Consider the following 20,082-nt stretch of genomic DNA (forward strand, 5'->3'; position numbering starts at 1 on the left):
GGAGTTATGTAAAATTACCAATGCCTGGAGCTCACCCCATCCCCATTGAATCAGAAGGAGGGTGTGAGAATTAGGCATTGGTGTTTTTTCAGAACTCTTCAGGTGATTCTGATATCTAGCCAGGGTGAGAATCACTATCTTAGAAGATAGAGTAAGATTGTAGTCATAGTTCGAAGAAACGTTTAATAAATCTTTCCTTAAATGATTAGCATATTCCCAAAATAAATGCTCAATAAAGGATAAGATTTTTTTTAATGTGGCCTAGTCTTTAATTAGTATACCCTGTGTCAGTTTCAGTAGATATTTGGAAAGTTTCTCAAACCAAATTTTATAATTGAATTGAAGATAGAGGTCTTGACTTAAATTTAAGTCATTATTTTACTTGAAGCCAATTTCTTCAAGATTAAACAATTATCTGAAGTATCCTGTTTCCCCAACTTGAACAAACACACACACACTTTTCCTTTGCTCATTTTACATTGGATAGTAAAAAATAAAATTGATCATTTATTAGGCTACTTGGCATCCTTAAAGTCCAAAAATTAATCAACCTTGTATATTTGTTATTAATACTCCAATAACCAGTATTTATAGAAAAGATGAGTGTTACTCTTAAACAGTAAACCATACTTTACATTTACACTTAGCCTCTTGGTGTGGCTATGAATCTCATTGAATTTGGTTGTGCTCTATTTCTTATTGGTCTTTACAATGTGTTCTCTAAGATAACACAGTGAATGCAAATATACATAGTCATAGTTTTATTCTAATGAGTTTAAATTTATTATATAAAATTAAAAGTTTTAATATTTATGGTAGAATAACACTTTCTCATGTGTGCCATATGTAAAGATGAAAGCATCAGGACTAAAATTAGCTGTGTTTATAGATGAACTGATGTGGATTCTGCCACATCCAGCAAAGAAGTTACCATTAAATTATACAGTTCAACTCTATTCATTAGGAATTTTACTCTCTATTAAATGTTGGAGTATATGCTTGGCTGTAAGGACACACTAAAATTCTTCCAAGTTTATATTCAGACAAAGATCATCTAACTACTGTGGCTGAATAGGAAATATTTAATTATCCCTTCCTCTCTATTCATGTCCTCAGCTTATCTTTAAAACTTTCCTCAAATGCTTGGTGATTTTATTATTTGCTTTTTAAATCATTCAGTGTCAAAAGTACATAGTTTAAGCAATTAAATAAGCAGGCATACTTCGCCCCTTCCTGTCTGCTTGATTTAAATTAAATTGCAAGGCCTGCCATGACAATTTTAGATCATCAGCCCAACACTTTGGTATTAAATACCAAACTGCATTTTTACTCTGTAACCTTTCTTATTGCTACTTTGCATTTTTCTTCAGTAAACCATCTGTTAGTTAGTGAGTTTTTCAGTTCCTTCATCTTTTCTTTCCCTAGTAGCTGTGAGCACTCCAGTAGATTGCATCATTAGGTTGGGTCCTGTGAGCTGTTTTGCTCTTTTCCAAGTGTCTGATTCAGCAGGCCATAAACCACTGCTTGCCAGAAAATCTCCATTGCTTCTAGGCTGACGCTTGCCTACTGTTTTCGATCGTCTGAGAGATGAGACTTTGTTTGCCAGAACCACAGTTGATAGAAATAGAAGGGTACAGATAAGAAAAAGCACTGCAATTATAATTAAGCAAATTAGCATGGCCATGTTGTTGTTGTTTTCCTCACAGACATCCTTTTTGAAAATTTCACTGTGACTTTTGCTTGTGTTTTCAATGCTCTGTACTGTGGGGGAACTCTTCTTGACAACAGAAGGTATATAAAGCTCCTGTTCCGATTTAGACGTGAAGATGTGAGATGTTGCCATTTCAGGCATGTTTGTGGAATTACTTTTGTAATTTACTGCAGGAGTTACAGGGTTGGTGCTAATGTTTTCCTTTTGGTTTCTGCTTGTCTTGTTTTGAGTAACTGAATCCCAGGCAGTAGTATTATTAGCCCAGCGCTGGGTATAGTTTGCTTTTGTTCCAGGGGACAAAGAAAAAACTGTTGCCATCAGAAAGACAAGATGCAGGTAATGTCCTCTGTGTTCCATGTCCATAAGTATACTGGTTATCTGTTGGGATAGCAATATAATTTGTTAATTTGTGAAATAATAATGGTTCCTAGTTTTGGTAATTGTAGTTACAAGATATTTGAAATGTTACAAGCTCACACCTAACATTAGTTACCCTGTTTGAATTCCTTCTCAGCTGAATTTTTTTCTATTACTCTTAGGCTATATACAAAGAAGAATTTTAATTTCTATTATATTTTTAGGTACCAGAAGTTAGCATTACAAATAACTACTAATCATTTTAAACTGAATAACATGGCTTTGTATAGTTTTCTCCCTTTTAAGCATGCTAGACTTCTGCTTTGAGTCAGATACTTCTGCTTTTACTCTTTTGATTCCTCCTTTAACAAAAAAAGGATCATTCTTACGGAAACTCCCCACCCTCTAATCTGTCACCAATCTTTATAGTAAAGGAGGAATATAGTCTTGAGCATTTTGCTTCATGTATGAAAGGAAAATGCAAACTTTTTTTGGTAGAGAGGAGGAAGGAAAGTTGGTTAGTAGCCAGAAAAAGTGAACTTCAAATAGGAATTAAAGATGTTCTTTTTTCTTCCTAGGTATTTTATCTTGCCGCTTAGAATGAAGCTGATACTTAGAAATATATTCCCAGTATTTATAAAAGCAATTTTATGGTGGTAGTTCTCTCTTTTTACCACTGTTCCCCCTCTATTTCCCCTGACTTACTGTGACTTTCTGAAAGCAAAGATATGCCAGTTTTGTCAATCTAAAAATCTGGCAAAACAAAGAAAAAGCAGCATATTTCTTCTGAATAATCTCATACAAGTTCAACAAAAGTTATTGGCTTTTTTCAGCATCTTTTGTATCTAGCATTTTTTTTTCTGATTTACCTTAATTCTAAAAAGAGAAATTGTACAACAAAATAGAAAGAAATAGGGCATCAGGATCTTGGAGATTTAGAATGAAGTGACAGATCATAAGCATCTCAACATATAATTGAAAAAGTTGATTTCAGTTTTGGCTCTGAGCTTCCTGGAAGCCAGTACAAAAAGGGGATAAGTTCTATTCTAAATTCTCATTATCCTACCATGTGATTAAAGGTTTAAATAGAACTGGCATATCTTAGAATTCAGCAGTTCCAGGTACTACTAATATAGCAGGAAAGATTTATTATCATTAAGGTGTTTTATAATAATATACCAGTTTGTCCTGAGCTACCTTTGAAAGAGTATTTTATTGTTGGCACTTACTTAAAGGAACTAAAAGCAAAACTAGATTATTCTCTTGACATTTACTAAATGAAATTGCCTGGTTAAGAACCCCGTGAATTTTATATAGATTCTCCTCAAACTTAAATGTGTACGAGAGTACTTTTTGGTGTTTTTTGTTTTTTTTTTTAAATGCAGATTCTGATTTACCTAGATCTCTAGGTGAGGCATAAGAGTCTATATTTCTAAACTTACTACCAAGCAGTACAGATGCCACTGCCAGTCATGCTTTTGAGCATCAAGGTTTTTTATAGGAAATGGTTATTAGTTATCAGGTAACTTTTGTATACCACTGAAATATAGACATTAATAATAACATGATATGTTGAGTTATACAAACAAAAGTAGGATATAATCAAATGTTCTAAGGTTAAGGTTCCTTTTTGGACTTGACCGTTAGTAGACAGTTAAGGAAACAGTGTACTGGCTTTGTATAAAAGTGTTCGGCTTTAATTTTTAAGTTGTATGACATAAATCTTTGGATACTTTAAGATTCTTTCACAGAAAGAAATACTTGAAATTGGGTTAGCAAGTAATTTTCATTCTTTTGTACTAGTCTGGACTTCTACATTAGATACTAAAATGATTTAAAGTGGGTTATTCTTGTCACATTAGTTCACTTGACAATGTAGTATACATCATAGTACTCGTGCACATTTTAACAGTGCTCACCACGGGACAGAGAATAGGCCCGCTGTTGATTGTCTTCAGCCAGATGTACTGCCGTGGCCAAATAAACAAGCTGCTGACAAAGTGAGACTTTCTCTTATCCTCACAAATGCCTGAGAATTGGGGACTGTTTCTACATCTCTAATTTATGCCAGGTTATGTTATCAAAAGTTTTCTTTATCTCTGGTTGTTTCCAGTAAAATTTATAATGCCTAAATATTAGTAATGAGAAACATTTTTTAACCTTTTTTTTAATAACGAAACTTCCCAGTTTACTTGTGGAGTCCAAAACACAGATCCTTCCTAATCCTAATTTAAGACTCCACGTTGATGGTAAATCTTTTCCATTTCTAACTTAAATTTTACATAATAGAACAGGAAAAAAAAACAGTATACATTTTCAATCACATGATTCTACTTTGTTAGTGAGATTCTTAGACACTCTTTGAAAGCACTTCCTCAAATGCTACTACTCTGTACAAAGTTAGAAGTGAAAAGGCATAAGAAAAGCCATATATATGACCTACCTTACAAATGCCTGGTCAAAATCTGATTATAATGTGATTTTAATAACCCACTTCTTTTCTTCTTTTCCTATTTAATGCAGAACAGACTTGGAGAATATGAACCTTAAAGTAAATCTGCAGTAAAAAAGGATATGTGCAGCTAGTTTTCCACTTTTAAAACCAAACCACAGATGACACATTTCCTTTCTGCTGCAGCTAGAGCACATGTCACAGGGAAAAGAAGAAAAAAACATTCTAACTTGTCTAGTTAGCCACTGGCATGACAGGAGGCTTTGTAGAGCAAATCCCCGCCTCCAGAGCAGGGAGGGTTCTTTGCTTAATTCCCTTTGACCTTATACTCATTCTGTGTGCCTGCTGCAAGCTTTTGAATGATATATTATTATTATTCAAAAGAGGTTTTATTTTTTTTTTTTTTTTTTTTTCTTTTTTTTTTTTTTTTTTCGACAGGATTTTACATGCCGATCAAAAGAGGTTTTAAAATGGCATCTTCCCTGAAGCATAAAAATCTTCTCTAAAAATTCTATTTGTATGCTATGGACTGATTTGAAAATGTGAGTTTGGAGTCCTTGGGGTCAGATAATAGAAACAGTGATAACATAACTGACATTTTGAGTTGTGGGACTGCAACAGTGATTTGAGAAAAATGTCTAGTAAACTTAGATTATATGGGACAGAAAATGCTTTTGTGTGGTCTACTGTGTACACATATATACTACCCTTGAATGTCCTGTCATCACCTCAAATTCAGCCTTTATGTCTAAAACGGACTTTATGTTTTCTTTTAAAGCGGCTACCCCTCATGATCTCCCTGTTCCTGGTTTCTGTTCATTATGCAGAGTTCTTTGTAATCTCAGAGTCTTGTTATACAGCAGATCCTTTTAAGTCTTTCAGTCCTGATCTGACTTTGGATCATGTTGGTCCTTCCTTCCTATTTTTGGAATGTTTTCTTTTTTCCTATTTTTACTGTCACAGTATTTTTAGATCCTTATTAGGTCATACTTAGACTACCACAATAACTTTTTACTAGGCCTGATTCCTTCGTATATCGTGTATATATCATTTTCTTTGATCATATCACCTCTTTCTTTAAAGGGAAAAAAAGTTGAATAATTCCCTAATAGCTATAGCTGTGATTCAGAAATGTTTGTGCACATAAAGATCAGATGAGAAGGTTGTTTAAAAACAGTAAAAGTTTCCAGGCCCCACTACATAGATTCATATTTAATAGGTCTGGGCTGGGACCAAGAAACTTTTAATCAAGCACCACAAATTGATTCTAATGCCAGTAGTCCACAAAACACATTCTGGGAAATACTGTGCCCCAAGGAGAAAACCCACACCCCTTGCTTGAACAGTTATGGCTCCTTCTTAATTTGGCTGTTATGTATTTTCCCAGCTTTATCTCTCAAAATTTATTCCAGCTAAACTAGCTATGTCCTCAACACATGTAGTTATCACTTTACCTCTTTCCATGAGGCCTACCCAGTCTCTCCTCTTGTTAAGTTCTAAATTCTTCCTACCTCGTTCAGCAACTGTATCTTCTATGTAGCTTTCACTGACTGCCCAGTTCCTGCTGATCTCTCTCTCTTTTGAACTTAATAACAGTATTTTTCTCTGCAGGTCCTTTAATAAGTGATTACATACTACCCTCATATCGTTTATGTTAAATATTTCTCTTTTGTTTTAAAATCATTTAATTTGTCATATTTTTATCTTATTTTAAAGCTTTTTATATAATATAAATTTATGTAATTGTACATACTGATGAGGTACATGTGATATTTTGATACATGCATGCATGTGTAATGATCAAATCAGTGTAATTAGGATATCCATCACCCCAAATATTTATCTTTTTTTTGTGTGCCAGGAACATTTCATATCTTCTCTTCCAGCTATTTTGAAATATACAATAAATTATTTTTAACTATAGTCACCCTACTGTGAACACTAGAACTTGTTCCTTGTATCTAACTGTATTTTTGTATGCATTAACCCACCTTTGAGGTGAAGATATTTAGCTTCCCTTATTTAGTACTATCACCAGAGTCATCAAATATAGAAAACATTGGACCTAAGATAATAGAGGTTGTTTTGACTTGAAATTCTAGCACCATTTTTTCAGGGCTTTCTCATGGTCCTCATCATGGCTATTCACATTCATTAGCGTTCTTTTGGTTTTAAGCAACATGTGACCTAATATGGCTTAATCAAAAAATTATATTTATTGGCTTATACAACTGAATAATCCAGGGATAAATTTGACCCCAGCAGAGGCTTTAGTTTAGCACTTAAATTATATGGCCAGGGCCCCAGTTTCTCTTTTCATTTCTCAGCTCCTCTTCAGTTTTTAGGCAGGCTTTTCTTTTATGTCCCAAGATGTGAGCTAGCAACTCCCAGAGCTATGTATTCTCTATTTTATAAACACTGAAAAGTCAAGTCTCAAATCCCAACAGTTTTAGCAGAAGTCTCTGAATTGAGCCTCTTTGTCCCTAGTTGTCTTGATTTGAGTCATGTGTTCCTTGTTGAATCAGTCTCTGGTCAAGGTGGGATAAATGGATTGGCTAAAGCCATTCCAGTTCATTCCAGAGCTCCAGGCGGGTCATTCTCACTTAAACTGTTCACCTGGGAAGTTTGTGGGCCAGGAAGCAACCAGCAAATACCCATTATCTTCTTCCTTTCTTGACTGAGGGGCAAAGTTTTGATTGTTGCTAGTGCTCAAATTTTTTGAATTGGAGATTTGTCTCTTCTCTTTTCTCTTCTCTTCTCTTTTACTTTAGCCTTATTTCTCAGTGTCTGAAAAACAACTGATTTAAAAAATGAATCCAGACCTTGAATAATTGTTTTATATTTTTCTCTCTAGAAAGCTAATCAGAAAATAAAGAGATAAAATAGATTGGTGGGCCGAACGCGGTGGCTCACGCCTGTAATCCTAGCTCTTGGGAGGCCGAGACGGGCGGATTGCTCAAGGTCAGGAGTTCAAAACCAGCCTGAGCAAGAGCAAGACCCCATCTCTACTATAAATAGAAAGAAATTAATTGGCCAACTGATAGATATATATAAAATTAGCCGGGCATGGTGGCGCATGCCTGTAGTCCCAGCTACTCGGGAGGCTGAGGCAGAAGGATCGCTCGAGCCCAGGAGTTTGAGGTTGCTGTGAGCTAGGCTAATGCCACGGCACTCACTCTAGTCTGGGCAACAAAGTGAGACTCTGTCTCAAAAAAAAAAAAAAAAAAAAAATAGATTGGTGGCATCTGTATATTTATTCAGAACTCTGTTAACAATCTGTTATTCTTTTTGTCATCTTCCTTAGGTTCAAAACTGGGCAAATCAATGGTGACTTGCTGATATATCATGTCTTGCTGACCTTAAAGCCATATTATGCAAAGCCATATGAAATTGTAGTGGACCTTACCCATACTGGGCCTAGTAATCGCTTTAAAACAGACTTTCTCTCCAAGTGGTTTGTTGTTTTTCCCGGCTTTGCTTATGACAATGTCTCTGCAGTCTATATCTATAACTGTAACTCCTGGGTCAGGGAGTACACGAAATACCATGAGCGGCTGCTCACTGGCCTCAAAGGTAGCAAAAGGCTCGTTTTCATAGACTGTCCTGGGAAACTGGCTGAGCATATAGAGCATGAACAACAGAAACTACCAGCTGCCACCTTGGCTTTAGAAGAAGACCTGAAAGTATTCCACAATGCTCTCAAGCTAGCTCACAAAGACACCAAAGTTTCTATTAAAGTAAGTTTCAATCTGTGTTTTGTAAATGACGCATTGCCTTGTTTGACTAACTAGATTATATTCTGGTCTCCCTAGGTGTTCCCATAGTTGTATATCAAATGACAAGTAAAGCATAGGCTTCTAGGGGTATGATTCTCGCTTTGAGTGTCAAACATCAAGTAAATCTAGATGTAAGAAGACCAAGACTTCTATCTTCACGGATGTCCTGTAAAAGATATGAGAGGTGTACATTTAATTATAGATTAGATTGGAGGCAGAAGAGTGTTGTAGAGAGGCCAGTTTGCTATGTGTCAGTCAAATGGTAGAAATGTGTGGAGAGTAGAAATTACCTAGTGAGAGTTCTGATTATTACATGCTTTTTTAGAGTAAGGAACATTGTCCTTCAGGATAAAATCACTACTTTTCTATAGGATTCTTGACCTGTTTTAAAAACAAAATTAATTTTTTTCTGATGTTTTTAGTTTCTTTTCAGAGCATTTATCATAGTAATTATTGAACCCATTTGAATATGTAATAGTGGTAACTCTTCCATAAATGCAAAACATAGTACTATGGTTGGTTGGTTTGGGGAGCCTCTTAGAATTCTACATAATGGAATTTAATTCTTCTGCACTCTACACTCTCACCACCACTTTCCAGGTTGGTTCTACTGCTGTTCAAGTAACCTCAGCAGAGCGAACAAAAGTCCTAGGGCAATCAGTCTTTCTAAATGATATCTATTATGCTTCGGAAATTGAAGAGATCTGCCTAGTGGATGAGAACCAGTTTACTTTAACCATTGCAAACCAGGGCACACCACTCACCTTCATGCACCAGGAGTGTGAAGCCATCGTCCAGTCTATCATTCATATCCGGACCCGCTGGGAGTTGTCGCAGCCTGACTCCATCCCCCAGCACACCAAGATTCGGCCAAAAGATGTCCCTGGGACACTGCTTAATATTGCATTACTTAATTTAGGCAGTTCAGATCCTAGTTTACGGTAAGTTTTTTAAAAAATTCATTTCAACTTTAGAGTTGGTTGCTTTTAAAATGAGACTACTTGGTAAGCTTTTAAAGCAGCCTCTACCTTAATACTGTAAGTTGGAAGGTATGCTGTGTTGGTTAACCAGTGTGACCTCATCAAGTTACGGGGTATTCACATAAACTATGGAATTCCGAATAGTGTGATTCACACTAAACCAATATATGTTCTTTCTCCAGGAAACTTTCATCTAAAACAGATACCATGGCAGATTTTTTTTCCAAAGAAAATATCCTTTTTTAGAAAATCTCCTAAATTGTTTCCCTTTCTGAGTCTTCTAATTAAGTTTTTCCATGTTTAAAAATATATCACTGTTAAGTTTCCTAACAGTCAAATCAGATTATGATGTCTGACACAAAGGAAGGCCTGATGTTCAATAACTCAGTAACATCGTTGCGTACTTTGCACTTATGTCCCTTAACAGTATTTTTGAAAGAGATCTTAGGATAAATATGTCATTGAGCAGAGTATAATTGATTCTTTTTAGGCTTAGTAATTTGAATGTTGCATGTGGAAAGAGCATGGTCTGTTGAGTCAGTAGATTCGGTTTAAACCTTGATCTCCTATTTTCTAACTATGTATGATTTTGGGCAAGGTACTAAAGTTCTCTGAGCTCTAGTTTCCTCATTTGTAAAATAAAGGTTACAATGTCTTCCTTATATACCTACAAAGGTTTAAGAAATAGTATGTATGGTAGTATAGTATGGCAACCTAGCTAATAGTTTGTGCTTAGTAAACAGTAGTATTTTTTACCCTGCATTTTCCCTCCCTGCCAGCATCTCTTTGTATCCCTTCTCCCTTCTCTCCCTTCTTCTTTTCATGTCAGGATAATTCTTTGTCTCAAGTACTATAGGACTGTCAAGATTTTTATAGCTGTGAATTCGTAGCTTCAGAAAATTTTCCCTGGGTATAACATAGCCCAGGTTTTATAGTGGGACTTTTAGGATTCTAGATTCTCCTTTATTTAAACAGGAAAAAAACAAATCAAGATTTCTTTACATGGATGAGCATTATGGGGTCCACGAACTCCCAGAAATCATACACAAAATTTTATGTATGCTTAGCTTTCATTATGTCAGGGAGGTCTGTGACACCTACCCCCAGGTTGAAGAAGCCCAATTCTTTATAGCTTTTGAAGAATACAGAGTAAAAGTCAATGTCAGAATAGTATAACTTAGAATTCCTAGGAGTTGGTAAAAGATACATAAACTTAGAAGCAATAATACTAGCATTCTCATTTTAGGAAAATGGAGCTTTAAGCCTGCCTTTAATTTTTAATTCAAATTTCTTTCTTCATAGAAGAATGCTAACAACCTTCTAATAATTATTAGCCTGGGTAAACCCATATTCATGTATAGTGACATAAAGCAAGTGACAGCTTCTGCTTTTTGCTAAAGCATGTCATTTCAGAAAAAAAGCCTTTAGGCAAACTTAAATTTCAGTGGCTTTTTTCCCCTTGTGTGATTGTTGCATAAATATATTAGCATGATGAAAGTTCTGAGGTAAGGAAAACCTGAATTTTACTGAGCAGTTGAGCTCTTTCTTTTGCTGGATGAGGGAGAAAAATTAAAATTTTAAAATTGAGTCTGAGTTTTTTAGGCTGTCTCCTAAATTGATTAAATATATTTTCAGATATTTGTAAGTGAACTTTGGTCTTCTGGTAACCTGGATATTACAGTTTTTTGTTTTCACAGGTTGTATATAATATAATGAGGTCATAGAAGGAAAAATGAGGGGACTTAATTATAAGTTAATTTTGTTTTTGATCTCTAAGCTTGTAGGACCTGTAGGACACCCAGAAGGAAATTTAGTAGATGCTGATTAAAGATTTTAACATTCTAGTTTGATAAGAGGCCATCTCATTTCTCTTCTTATGATCCCCATTATAACTGGATTGGGGGAGGGGGAAGACCACAGTTTGAATTTTGGCCTTACTAAAAGCATGATATGCCTTGTTCTGACTTTCTATTGATCCACCTTAGGACCATAAACCTCATGTTTTATGTCCCAGTAAAGTGTCTGTTAGGTAGACCCATACCCCTCTGTCTTAGAAACCTCATACTGCTCTTTGTGGTAATGTCAAGAATCTACCTTTTTAAAAAAATCCCTAAATGATCAAGGGGTATTTTGGTTTTACCGTAGAATCATAACATCTCTAATTGATCATAAAATTTTAAAATAGTTGATTATGCTTTGTAATAGAATCACAAATTGTATATTATTAAAAAATTTTGGAATTATAAGGAAAAGTACGTTTTAAAACAACTTCATTTGTGTTTTCTCCTAGGTCAGCTGCCTATAATCTTCTGTGTGCCTTAACTTGTACCTTTAATTTAAAAATCGAGGGCCAGTTACTAGAGACATCAGGTTTATGTATCCCTGCCAACAACACCCTCTTTATTGTCTCTATTAGTAAGACACTGGCAGCCAATGAGCCACACCTCACGTTAGAATTTTTGGAAGAGTGTATTTCTGGATTTAGCAAATCTAGTAAGTAATGATAATTTTCTTTAATACTAACAGTATTCTAAGAAAATTCAAAGAAAACCCTTTCATTTCAGAATTTGCCAGTGAAGTCATTCACTTATTATATTTTTACTTTTTTCCCCCCCTCTTCTAATTTTACATCTATGTTACTCTGTAACTGAAGGAACTTCCTGATAGTCTTGGCCACATTGAGAAATCCACTGAAATTCTGACAGTAAAAGCAAGGTGGAAGATTTGGGTACCTTACATGTCTCTGGACCACTTACAAAGTATTTTATTTTCTTCACTGTTTCAGTTTAATCAGCTTCAGCATTTCGTTTCTTGGCAGAAAATTCCACATGAGTGAAGTAGCCACGTTGTCTCCTTGATTTTAGGGAAATAGTCATTTTCTCTTTTCTTCAGGTTGACTTTGAACTATGATTTTATTGTACATGTACAGTACATGAAGAGTACAGTGGCACATAATACAGGGTTCAGAGTTAGTCCTGACTTGGCTCTAATAAGTCTCATAAATTTAACGTTTACTTGTTATATCTATCTTCATACCCTATAGTAGTATAAATGTTGATCTTTTCTAAGCTTATCTCCTGACATTTTCTTCCTTTTCCTCTCTCTCTCTCCATAATCCATAAAACTTTTTTTCCTGCATTCAAACACCTTTCTTGATTTTTTCTGTATTAGACAATTGAAAGCTTTAACAATTCATCAAAATTAGGTCACTATTTATATGTTTTTTCCCCCAAATAAGAGATGTAGGAGTAAAACTCTAAACAAGAAAATGTGCAAGACTGACAACACAAGAAAAGTATAAACCTTTGTTGATAGGTATTAATATAAAAAAAGATTTGAGTGAGTGGACAGGCATATTGGATTTCTGCATGAACAATTCTTCCCAGGTTAGTACAAATTTGATGCAATTCTATTAGAATAGCCATGGAGTTTGAGGATTGAGAATGGACAAACGATTCTAAATTCTACTTAAAAGTACAAGAAAAGCTAAGAAAATATTGAAAGGAAAAAAAACAGACTTGACATTACAGATGTCTGAACACTTTATAATGGTACAATAACTAGAACATGGGTGTTCAAGAATCAGCAGTCAGATCAGTTTAAGTTGGTAAGGAAGCATCACAAACTGATGAGGAAGAGATTAAATCATTTAAGAAACAAGATTGGGAAATGGATTAAGTTAGGTGGTCTTCTTCACCATACAGCACAAGATACCAAATAAGTTCTAGCTATACTTAAGAGTTGAATATAAAAAGTAGAACCATTTTTTAAAAAGAACAGAACGAAGTGAATATTTAATTGCTTTCTAGAGTAAGGATATACAAAGCAAAAAAATGATAAAAGGAAGCAAAGGAAATGGTGAACAGATTTGACTACATAAAACTTCAAAGCGTCTCCACTCAAAAAAAAAAGTGAAAATTAAAATCTAGGAAATACACTTGGAACAAATATGAGAAAAGTTTAACATCCTGAACGTGAAGGGTTCTTACAGATAACTAAGAAAAATAGATAAATAATAACATATAGATCGTACTAAATATTTATATTTTAAGAAGTTCACTAATAAAATCAAAGAATAGTGAGTTAACAAATTTAGCTATCAAATTGGCAAGATTTTTTTTAAAATTCAGTGCTGGTGGTCTGTGGAATGTGAGCAGAGATAATTTTTCTAGAAAGCTGTTTAGAAGTGGGTATCATGACCCTTAAGACTATTCATACCTTTTGGCCTCATAATTCTACTTTTTAGACTTTATCCTAAGGAATTTTAAGATGTTTATCCTAGCATTATTTTTTTTTACTTGAAGATATCTTGTCATCAGTAAAGTGCCCAGAACTTAAGTGAACAGCTTAATGCATTTTTTTACATGTAAATACATCACAAAAGTACCTTCCAGATCAAGATTCGTAACATTTCCAGCATCCAGAAGGATTCTGTCAGTACCATTCGTTTACCAAGAGTAAACACGATTGTGACTTGTGTTGCCATAGATTTATGTTGCCTACTTTAGAACATCATATGATATTATAATAGCAAAAAAAATTGAAACAGCCAAAAGTCAAACAATATAGAACTGATTAAATTGTTGGATCTTCATATGATGCAGTAATATGAAGACATTAAAAATATTTTTGGTGCAGAGTTTCAGTTTGGAAGATGAGGAAGTTCTGGAGATGGATGGTGGTCATGGTTGCACAACAATGTTAATGTACGTAATGTCACTGAACTGTACATTTAAAAATGGCTGTAGTGGCGAATTTATGTTGTATATATTTTACCACACAATTTTAAAAATTGTCTTTGAGACTGTAGGTGAAGTATATATAGGAATTTTTATAATCTTTTTGTGTCTTATAAGTTGAAATTTTTTCAAATAAAAGTTAAAATGTTTTTGGAGAATTTTTAATGATTCATAAATAATCTCAGTATAATGTTTAGTGAAAAAATATTTAGGCCGGGCGCAGTGGCTCACACCTGTAATCCTAGCTCTCTGGGAGGCCGAGGCGGGCGGATTGCTCGAGGTCGGGAGTTCGAAACCAGCCTGAGCAAGAGCGAGACCCCGTCTCTACTATAAATAGAAAGAAACTAATTGGCCAACTAATATATATAGAAAAAATTAGCCGGGCATTGTGGCACATGCCTGTAGTCCCAGCTACTTGGGAGGCTGAGACAGAAGGATCGCTGGAGCCCAGGAGTTTGAGGTTGCTGTGAGTTAGGCTGACGCCACGGCACTCACTCTAGCCTAGGCAACAAAGCAAGACTCTGTCTCAAAAAAAAAAAAAAAAAAAAAAAAAATTTAGAACATAGTGCAAATACAGCATCCTAATTTTTGTAGGGGAATAAGAGTGAGTTGTATGTGTGTACATACATAAATGTACATTATCGCTACATAAATGTGAAAGTGTAATGGGAGATGACATGATACACCAGTATATTAATATCAGTTTCATTTTTGTGATGATGCTTTCCTTTTACCAAACTTTCTATGATTACCACATAGTCCTTTTATAATGAGAATAAAACTTAATTTTTTAACTAGAAGATAAATGGCTAAAAGGGAGAGAAATAAGACAAAACTTTTCAAATATTGGCTTACTGGCTTTTAAAATTACTTTCTTCAAGGCTTGTTCTCTATCTTCACATCTGTCTTCAAAAATATATTTGCCAAGTCTCTTTTCTCCAGGCCTGCCTCTAGGTAATGGTCTTTATCTTTTACCTTCCCCCCCCCCAATTCTTTATATTAAAATAATTGTTGATGTAATTTTCATTGACTATCTATGCTAATAGTGTATTTTTTTCCCCAGGTATTGAATTGAAACATCTTTGTTTGGAATATATGACTCCATGGCTGTCAAATTTAGTCCGTTTTTGTAAGCATAATGATGATGCCAAACGACAAAGAGTTACTGCTATTCTTGATAAGCTGATAACAATGACCATAAATGAAAAACAGATGTACCCTTCTATTCAAGCAAAAATATGGGGAAGCCTTGGGCAGGTATTGAGTTTGCTCAAATATTTATCTAGTATCTCATTTTTGCAGAGATTTGTCTAGTGCTCACTTTGTGCAAAGCACTGTGCTAGGCACAAGGGATACAGCTGTAGAAAATGCAATTCCCTTCTTCAGAAAGCATGCAGACACCCACCCAACTCTTCCTTTGGTTCAAAATTGTAAATGTCTAATGCATGCCTCAGAGTCAGGGTTATTTTAGCAATCTCCTTTATGGTATAACTATATAGAATTTAACTGTAGCAATCTGATGTCATTTCTAGTAAATAGTACTTTAATCTATCTCCCTACACACCATGGGTGTCAGTAAATGTTTCTCAATGATATTATTTGGGACACCTGCTTTCACTTACAGTTCTAGCATAAGAATGCCAATATTAAAATATAGGATATAGGCCAGGCATGGTGGCGCACACCTGTAGTCCCAGCTACTCAGGAGTCTGAGGCAGGAAGATCACTTGAGCCCAGGAGTTTGAGGTTGCAGTAAGCTATGATGACACCACTGCACTTTAGCCTGGGTGATAGAGTGAGACCCTGTCTCAAGAAACTATTTTATATTGATCATTCATTACTGTCTTAGAAGAACACAGAGATACTTTGCAAATGAGTGAAGATAGTATATAGAGAGATTTTTAAATTTTAAATACTAGTCTCTTAATCTCTGAAGGAGTCAAGTGAGCATCCTCATCCTTTCCTGGATATTCTCTGTTAAATTAAGTAAAATCTAGTATTTTTGAGATCTCAGGTAAAATAGAATTTTCATGTTGACTGAGTATTTTTAACATTTCGTGAGTATTTTTAAATTAAAAATTAAGTTGGTAGAGTGGTTAAAAATGTGTTATTTTTTCCTTTTCCACTAGATTACAGATCTGCTTGATGTTGTACTAGACAGTTTCATCAAAACTAGTGCAACAGGTGGCTTGGGATCAATAAAAGCTGAGGTGATGGCAGATACTGCTGTAGCTTTGGCTTCTGGAAATGTGAAATTGGTTTCAAGCAAGGTAATCACTTTAACTTTGCCTTCTGGACTATGACATAATATGGTTTATAGTCTGTTTTTATTGTCAGGAGGTTTTTGTTTTATAATTAGTCATTTTTAAAATTAAACAAATTTGTTGTGATAAAACATTATTTAAGCCCCATATTTTTTTTTAATTCTGCTTCCTTATAGGTTATTGGAAGAATGTGCAAAATAATTGACAAGACATGCTTATCTCCAACTCCTACTTTAGAACAGCATCTTATGTGGGATGATATTGCTATTTTAGCACGCTACATGCTGATGCTGTCCTTCAACAATTCCCTTGATGTGGCAGCTCATCTCCCCTACCTGTTCCACGTTGTTACTTTCTTAGTAGCCACAGGTCCACTCTCCCTTAGAGCTTCCACACATGGATTGGTCATTAATATCATTCACTCTCTGTGTACTTGTTCACAGCTTCATTTTAGTGGTAAGTTCCAGGAAAGGAATTTGTATTTCACCAGTTCCTTTCTCCATTTTACTTCACCTGATTGGTATAGATTATCTTATTATTTATTATGGTGCCTTAACACGAAGGTACTAATTTAAGCCTGTAGTAATGGCATAAAATATTATCAAAAAGGGAAGAGGGGATGGGTATATACAAACATATTGAGTGAGATGTGCAACATTTGGGGGATGGTCACACTTGAAGCTCTGACTCGAGGGGGGAGTAGGGGCATGGGCAATATACGTAACCTTAACATTTGTACCCCCATAATATGCTGAAATAAAAATAACTAAATAAAGGTTGATTAAAACTGTTAAAAAAATATTATCAAAAAGAAAAATAATAAATTACTTCTATTCCATGTCAAGCTATAGTAAAGATTTTCTGTGTATATTTGTCATGTAGACTCTTATACTTATCACATAAGCTATTATAAATACTCAGTGCCAGTTGACAGTGTTCCATCATTATAGCACTAATTTATCAATAAATAGAGCTAAAGCAGTAAGCATTAATGTAACTAAAGGTTTGATTTAGGGAGCATGGTTATGTTATTTTTTTATATGATATTCACATTTTCTAAATTTAAAGTGAAACATGGTATTTGAGAATTTAAAAATTAATATCTTCAAAGTCTTTACTTATTCCATTTTTCTTTTACAGAAGAGACTAAGCAAGTTTTGAGACTCAGTCTAACAGAGTTCTCATTACCCAAATTTTACTTGCTGTTTGGCATTAGCAAAGTCAAGTCAGCCGCTGTCATTGCCTTCCGTTCCAGTTACCGGGACAGGTCATTCTCTCCTGGCTCCTATGAGAGGGAGACTTTTGCTTTGACATCCTTGGAAACAGTCACAGAAGCTTTGTTGGAGATCATGGAGGTATGTAAGGCAAAATTATAAAAAACTCACTTAAAGGCCGGGCGCTGTGGCTCACGCCTGTAATCCTAGCTCTTGGGAGGCCGAGGCGGGCGGATTGCTCAAGGTCAGGAGTTCAAAACCAGCCTGAGCAAGAGCGAGACCCCGTCTCTACTATAAATAGAAAGAAATTAATTGGCCAACTGATATATATATTAAAAAAAATTAGCCGGGCATGGTGGCACATGCCTGTAGTCCCAGCTACTTGGGAGGCTGAGGCAGGAGGATTGCTTGAGCCCAGGAGTTTGAGGTTGCTGTGAGCTAGGCTGACGCCACAGCACTCACTCTAGCCTGGATAACAAAGCGAGACTCTGTCTCAAAAAAAAAAAAAAAAAAAAAAAAAAACAACTCACTTAAAATCATTTTTAACTTGTCAATATATATATATAATTCTTCTATACTAATACTGTTTAGAAGGCATACTGGTTTATTGTGCTGGTTTACACTTAATGCTTAAGTAAAAGCACTTCCATGGAATTGTGTGTGTGTGTGTGTGTGTGTGTATATATATATATTCAGAGTATCCCCTTTTTTAGGCATGTATGAGAGATATTCCAACGTGCAAGTGGCTGGACCAGTGGACAGAATTAGCTCAAAGGTATGTCCTAAATTAAATATAAGTTGTAAAAGTATATATATTGTTGAAAAGATAGATATTACTACATAATCAATACTTTAATTTTTTATTTAGTATATATAAATAAAATTGTTTTTATAAGTTCTGTGGATCTTTTAATTGCAGATTTGCCTTCCAGTATAATCCGTCCCTGCAACCAAGAGCTCTTGTTGTCTTTGGCTGTATTAGCAAACGAGTGTCTCATGGGCAGATAAAGCAGATTATCCGTATTCTTAGCAAGGTACTTGTCCCTCCTGCCAAATATTTGTAGCTTCCATGTTGTAAAGTATATCTTCCATTTTTCTAAAAGACATTTTAATTTGTATTTAATAAGATATCTTATATATTGCTTATTAAACCTTTAAAAATGAATTTTGATTTTCTTCATTGTAATTCTTCGAAGTAAAGAAAGTTTCTCTAAAGATGTCTTTAAAAGAAAATATTTTTCTCTTTTGATAAGCAAGTACCCTTAAATATTTTATCAGTTTTCAAAGTGTTTCATTATATGATAAGAAATTACATAAAATTATATAATTTGTAATCACTATAATAATGCCTTATTATATTAGAATACAATATGAAAATATCAAAAAATAAGAAACCAAATGTATATTGAGCTAGGTACCAGGATCACCATAACATTAGAAATCATTCTAGCAATTAATAAGTAAATGTTCTTGAGCTGATTCTGAGATTCAGTTTAGAGGTTAATGTTTTATTTCAATGAAAGTAAAATAAAGAATTCTGTTTTCCTAAAAGGCACTTGAAAGTTGTTTAAAAGGACCTGATACTTACAACAGTCAAGTTCTGATAGAAGCTACAGTAATAGCACTAACCAAATTACAGCCACTTCTTAATAAGGTAATTACTGTGTACAAAATGAATGCATTCATTTTGGTTATCAGTGTTAGATGTTATTTTATTTTCTTTCAAAGAGTTCTGAAAATAAGATGGATTGAGAAGAAGTTATAAAGAAAAAGCTTATAGTTAAAGTAGAATTTCCTGTTTTAAAGTTCAGTTGTTTGAAATAGTTACATTATAGAAAGAATATACATAGTATGTTCTCAAGTGCTTGTAATTTTTTTTGTCTCATCAGTGCTAATGAAGAGATAGGTTTATAGTCTTTATTCTTTTTTTTTTTTTTTTTTTTGAGACAGAGTCTCACTTGTTGCCCAGGCTAGAGTGAGTGCCGTGGCGTCAGCCTAGCTCACAGCAACCTCAAACTCCTGGGCTCAGGCGATCCTCCTGCCTCAGCCTCCCAAGTAGCTGGGACTACAGGCATGCGCCACCATGCCCGGCTAATTTTTTCTAGATATATTAGTTGGCCAATTAATTTCTTTCTATTTATAGTAGAGCCGGGGTCTCGCTCTTGCTCAGGCTGGTTTCGAACTCCTGACCTTGAGCAATCTGCCCGTCTCCGCCTCCCAGAGAGCTAGGATTACAGGCTTGAGCCACTGCGCCCGGCCATAGTCTTTATTCTTTTATCTAATAAATAGTAATCGAGCATCTGTCAGATACTATCTTTGGTACTAGAGATACAGTACTGAACAAAGTCTATAAAATTCCCTGCTCTCATGAGCTTTATTTGAGTGTGGAGGTTGGGGAATGGATGAATAATAAAGTAAATTAAATACATAGTATTTTAGTTAATGTTTATTACTGTGGAGCAATGTAAAGCTGAGAGAAGTAGACCTGATCATTTTAAGAATTTTGGTGCTAAATGAGGATGATATTTTTTAAAAGTAAAATTACGTGGCCACTGTTTTAGGGTGGTCTGAGCTTAGCTTTGTGCCCTT

General features: G+C 34.8%; 2 protein-coding genes across 10 annotated transcripts in view; one reads left to right on the top strand and one right to left on the bottom strand.

The window, feature by feature from the left end:
* The window catches only part of NF1 (neurofibromin 1), a 308,719-nt gene that overhangs the window by 251,836 nt on the left and 36,801 nt on the right, over window positions 1–20,082 (top strand). For all 9 annotated transcript variants that reach the window (XM_075994332.1, XM_075994329.1, XM_020280940.2 and 6 more), the window contains 10 exons: window positions 7,825–8,257; window positions 8,897–9,237; window positions 11,567–11,769; window positions 15,079–15,272; window positions 16,145–16,285; window positions 16,456–16,735; window positions 17,420–17,634; window positions 18,207–18,268; window positions 18,413–18,527; window positions 19,046–19,147. In XM_075994332.1, coding sequence (XP_075850447.1) covers window positions 7,825–8,257; window positions 8,897–9,237; window positions 11,567–11,769; window positions 15,079–15,272; window positions 16,145–16,285; window positions 16,456–16,735; window positions 17,420–17,634; window positions 18,207–18,268; window positions 18,413–18,527; window positions 19,046–19,147 — 2,086 coding nt within the window. The remainder of the gene's footprint in view (window positions 1–7,824; window positions 8,258–8,896; window positions 9,238–11,566; window positions 11,770–15,078; window positions 15,273–16,144; window positions 16,286–16,455; window positions 16,736–17,419; window positions 17,635–18,206; window positions 18,269–18,412; window positions 18,528–19,045; window positions 19,148–20,082) is intronic.
* On the bottom strand, window positions 1,367–4,712 carry EVI2A (ecotropic viral integration site 2A). Its single transcript, XM_012739563.3, is given in 2 exon segments — window positions 1,367–2,089; window positions 4,512–4,712. A coding segment is annotated over 1 exon segment (708 nt). The 5' UTR covers window positions 2,075–2,089; window positions 4,512–4,712.

This window comes from Microcebus murinus, chromosome 18, assembly GCF_040939455.1.
Source record: "Microcebus murinus isolate Inina chromosome 18, M.murinus_Inina_mat1.0, whole genome shotgun sequence".
In the NCBI taxonomy this organism is placed as follows: Eukaryota; Metazoa; Chordata; class Mammalia; order Primates; family Cheirogaleidae; genus Microcebus; species Microcebus murinus.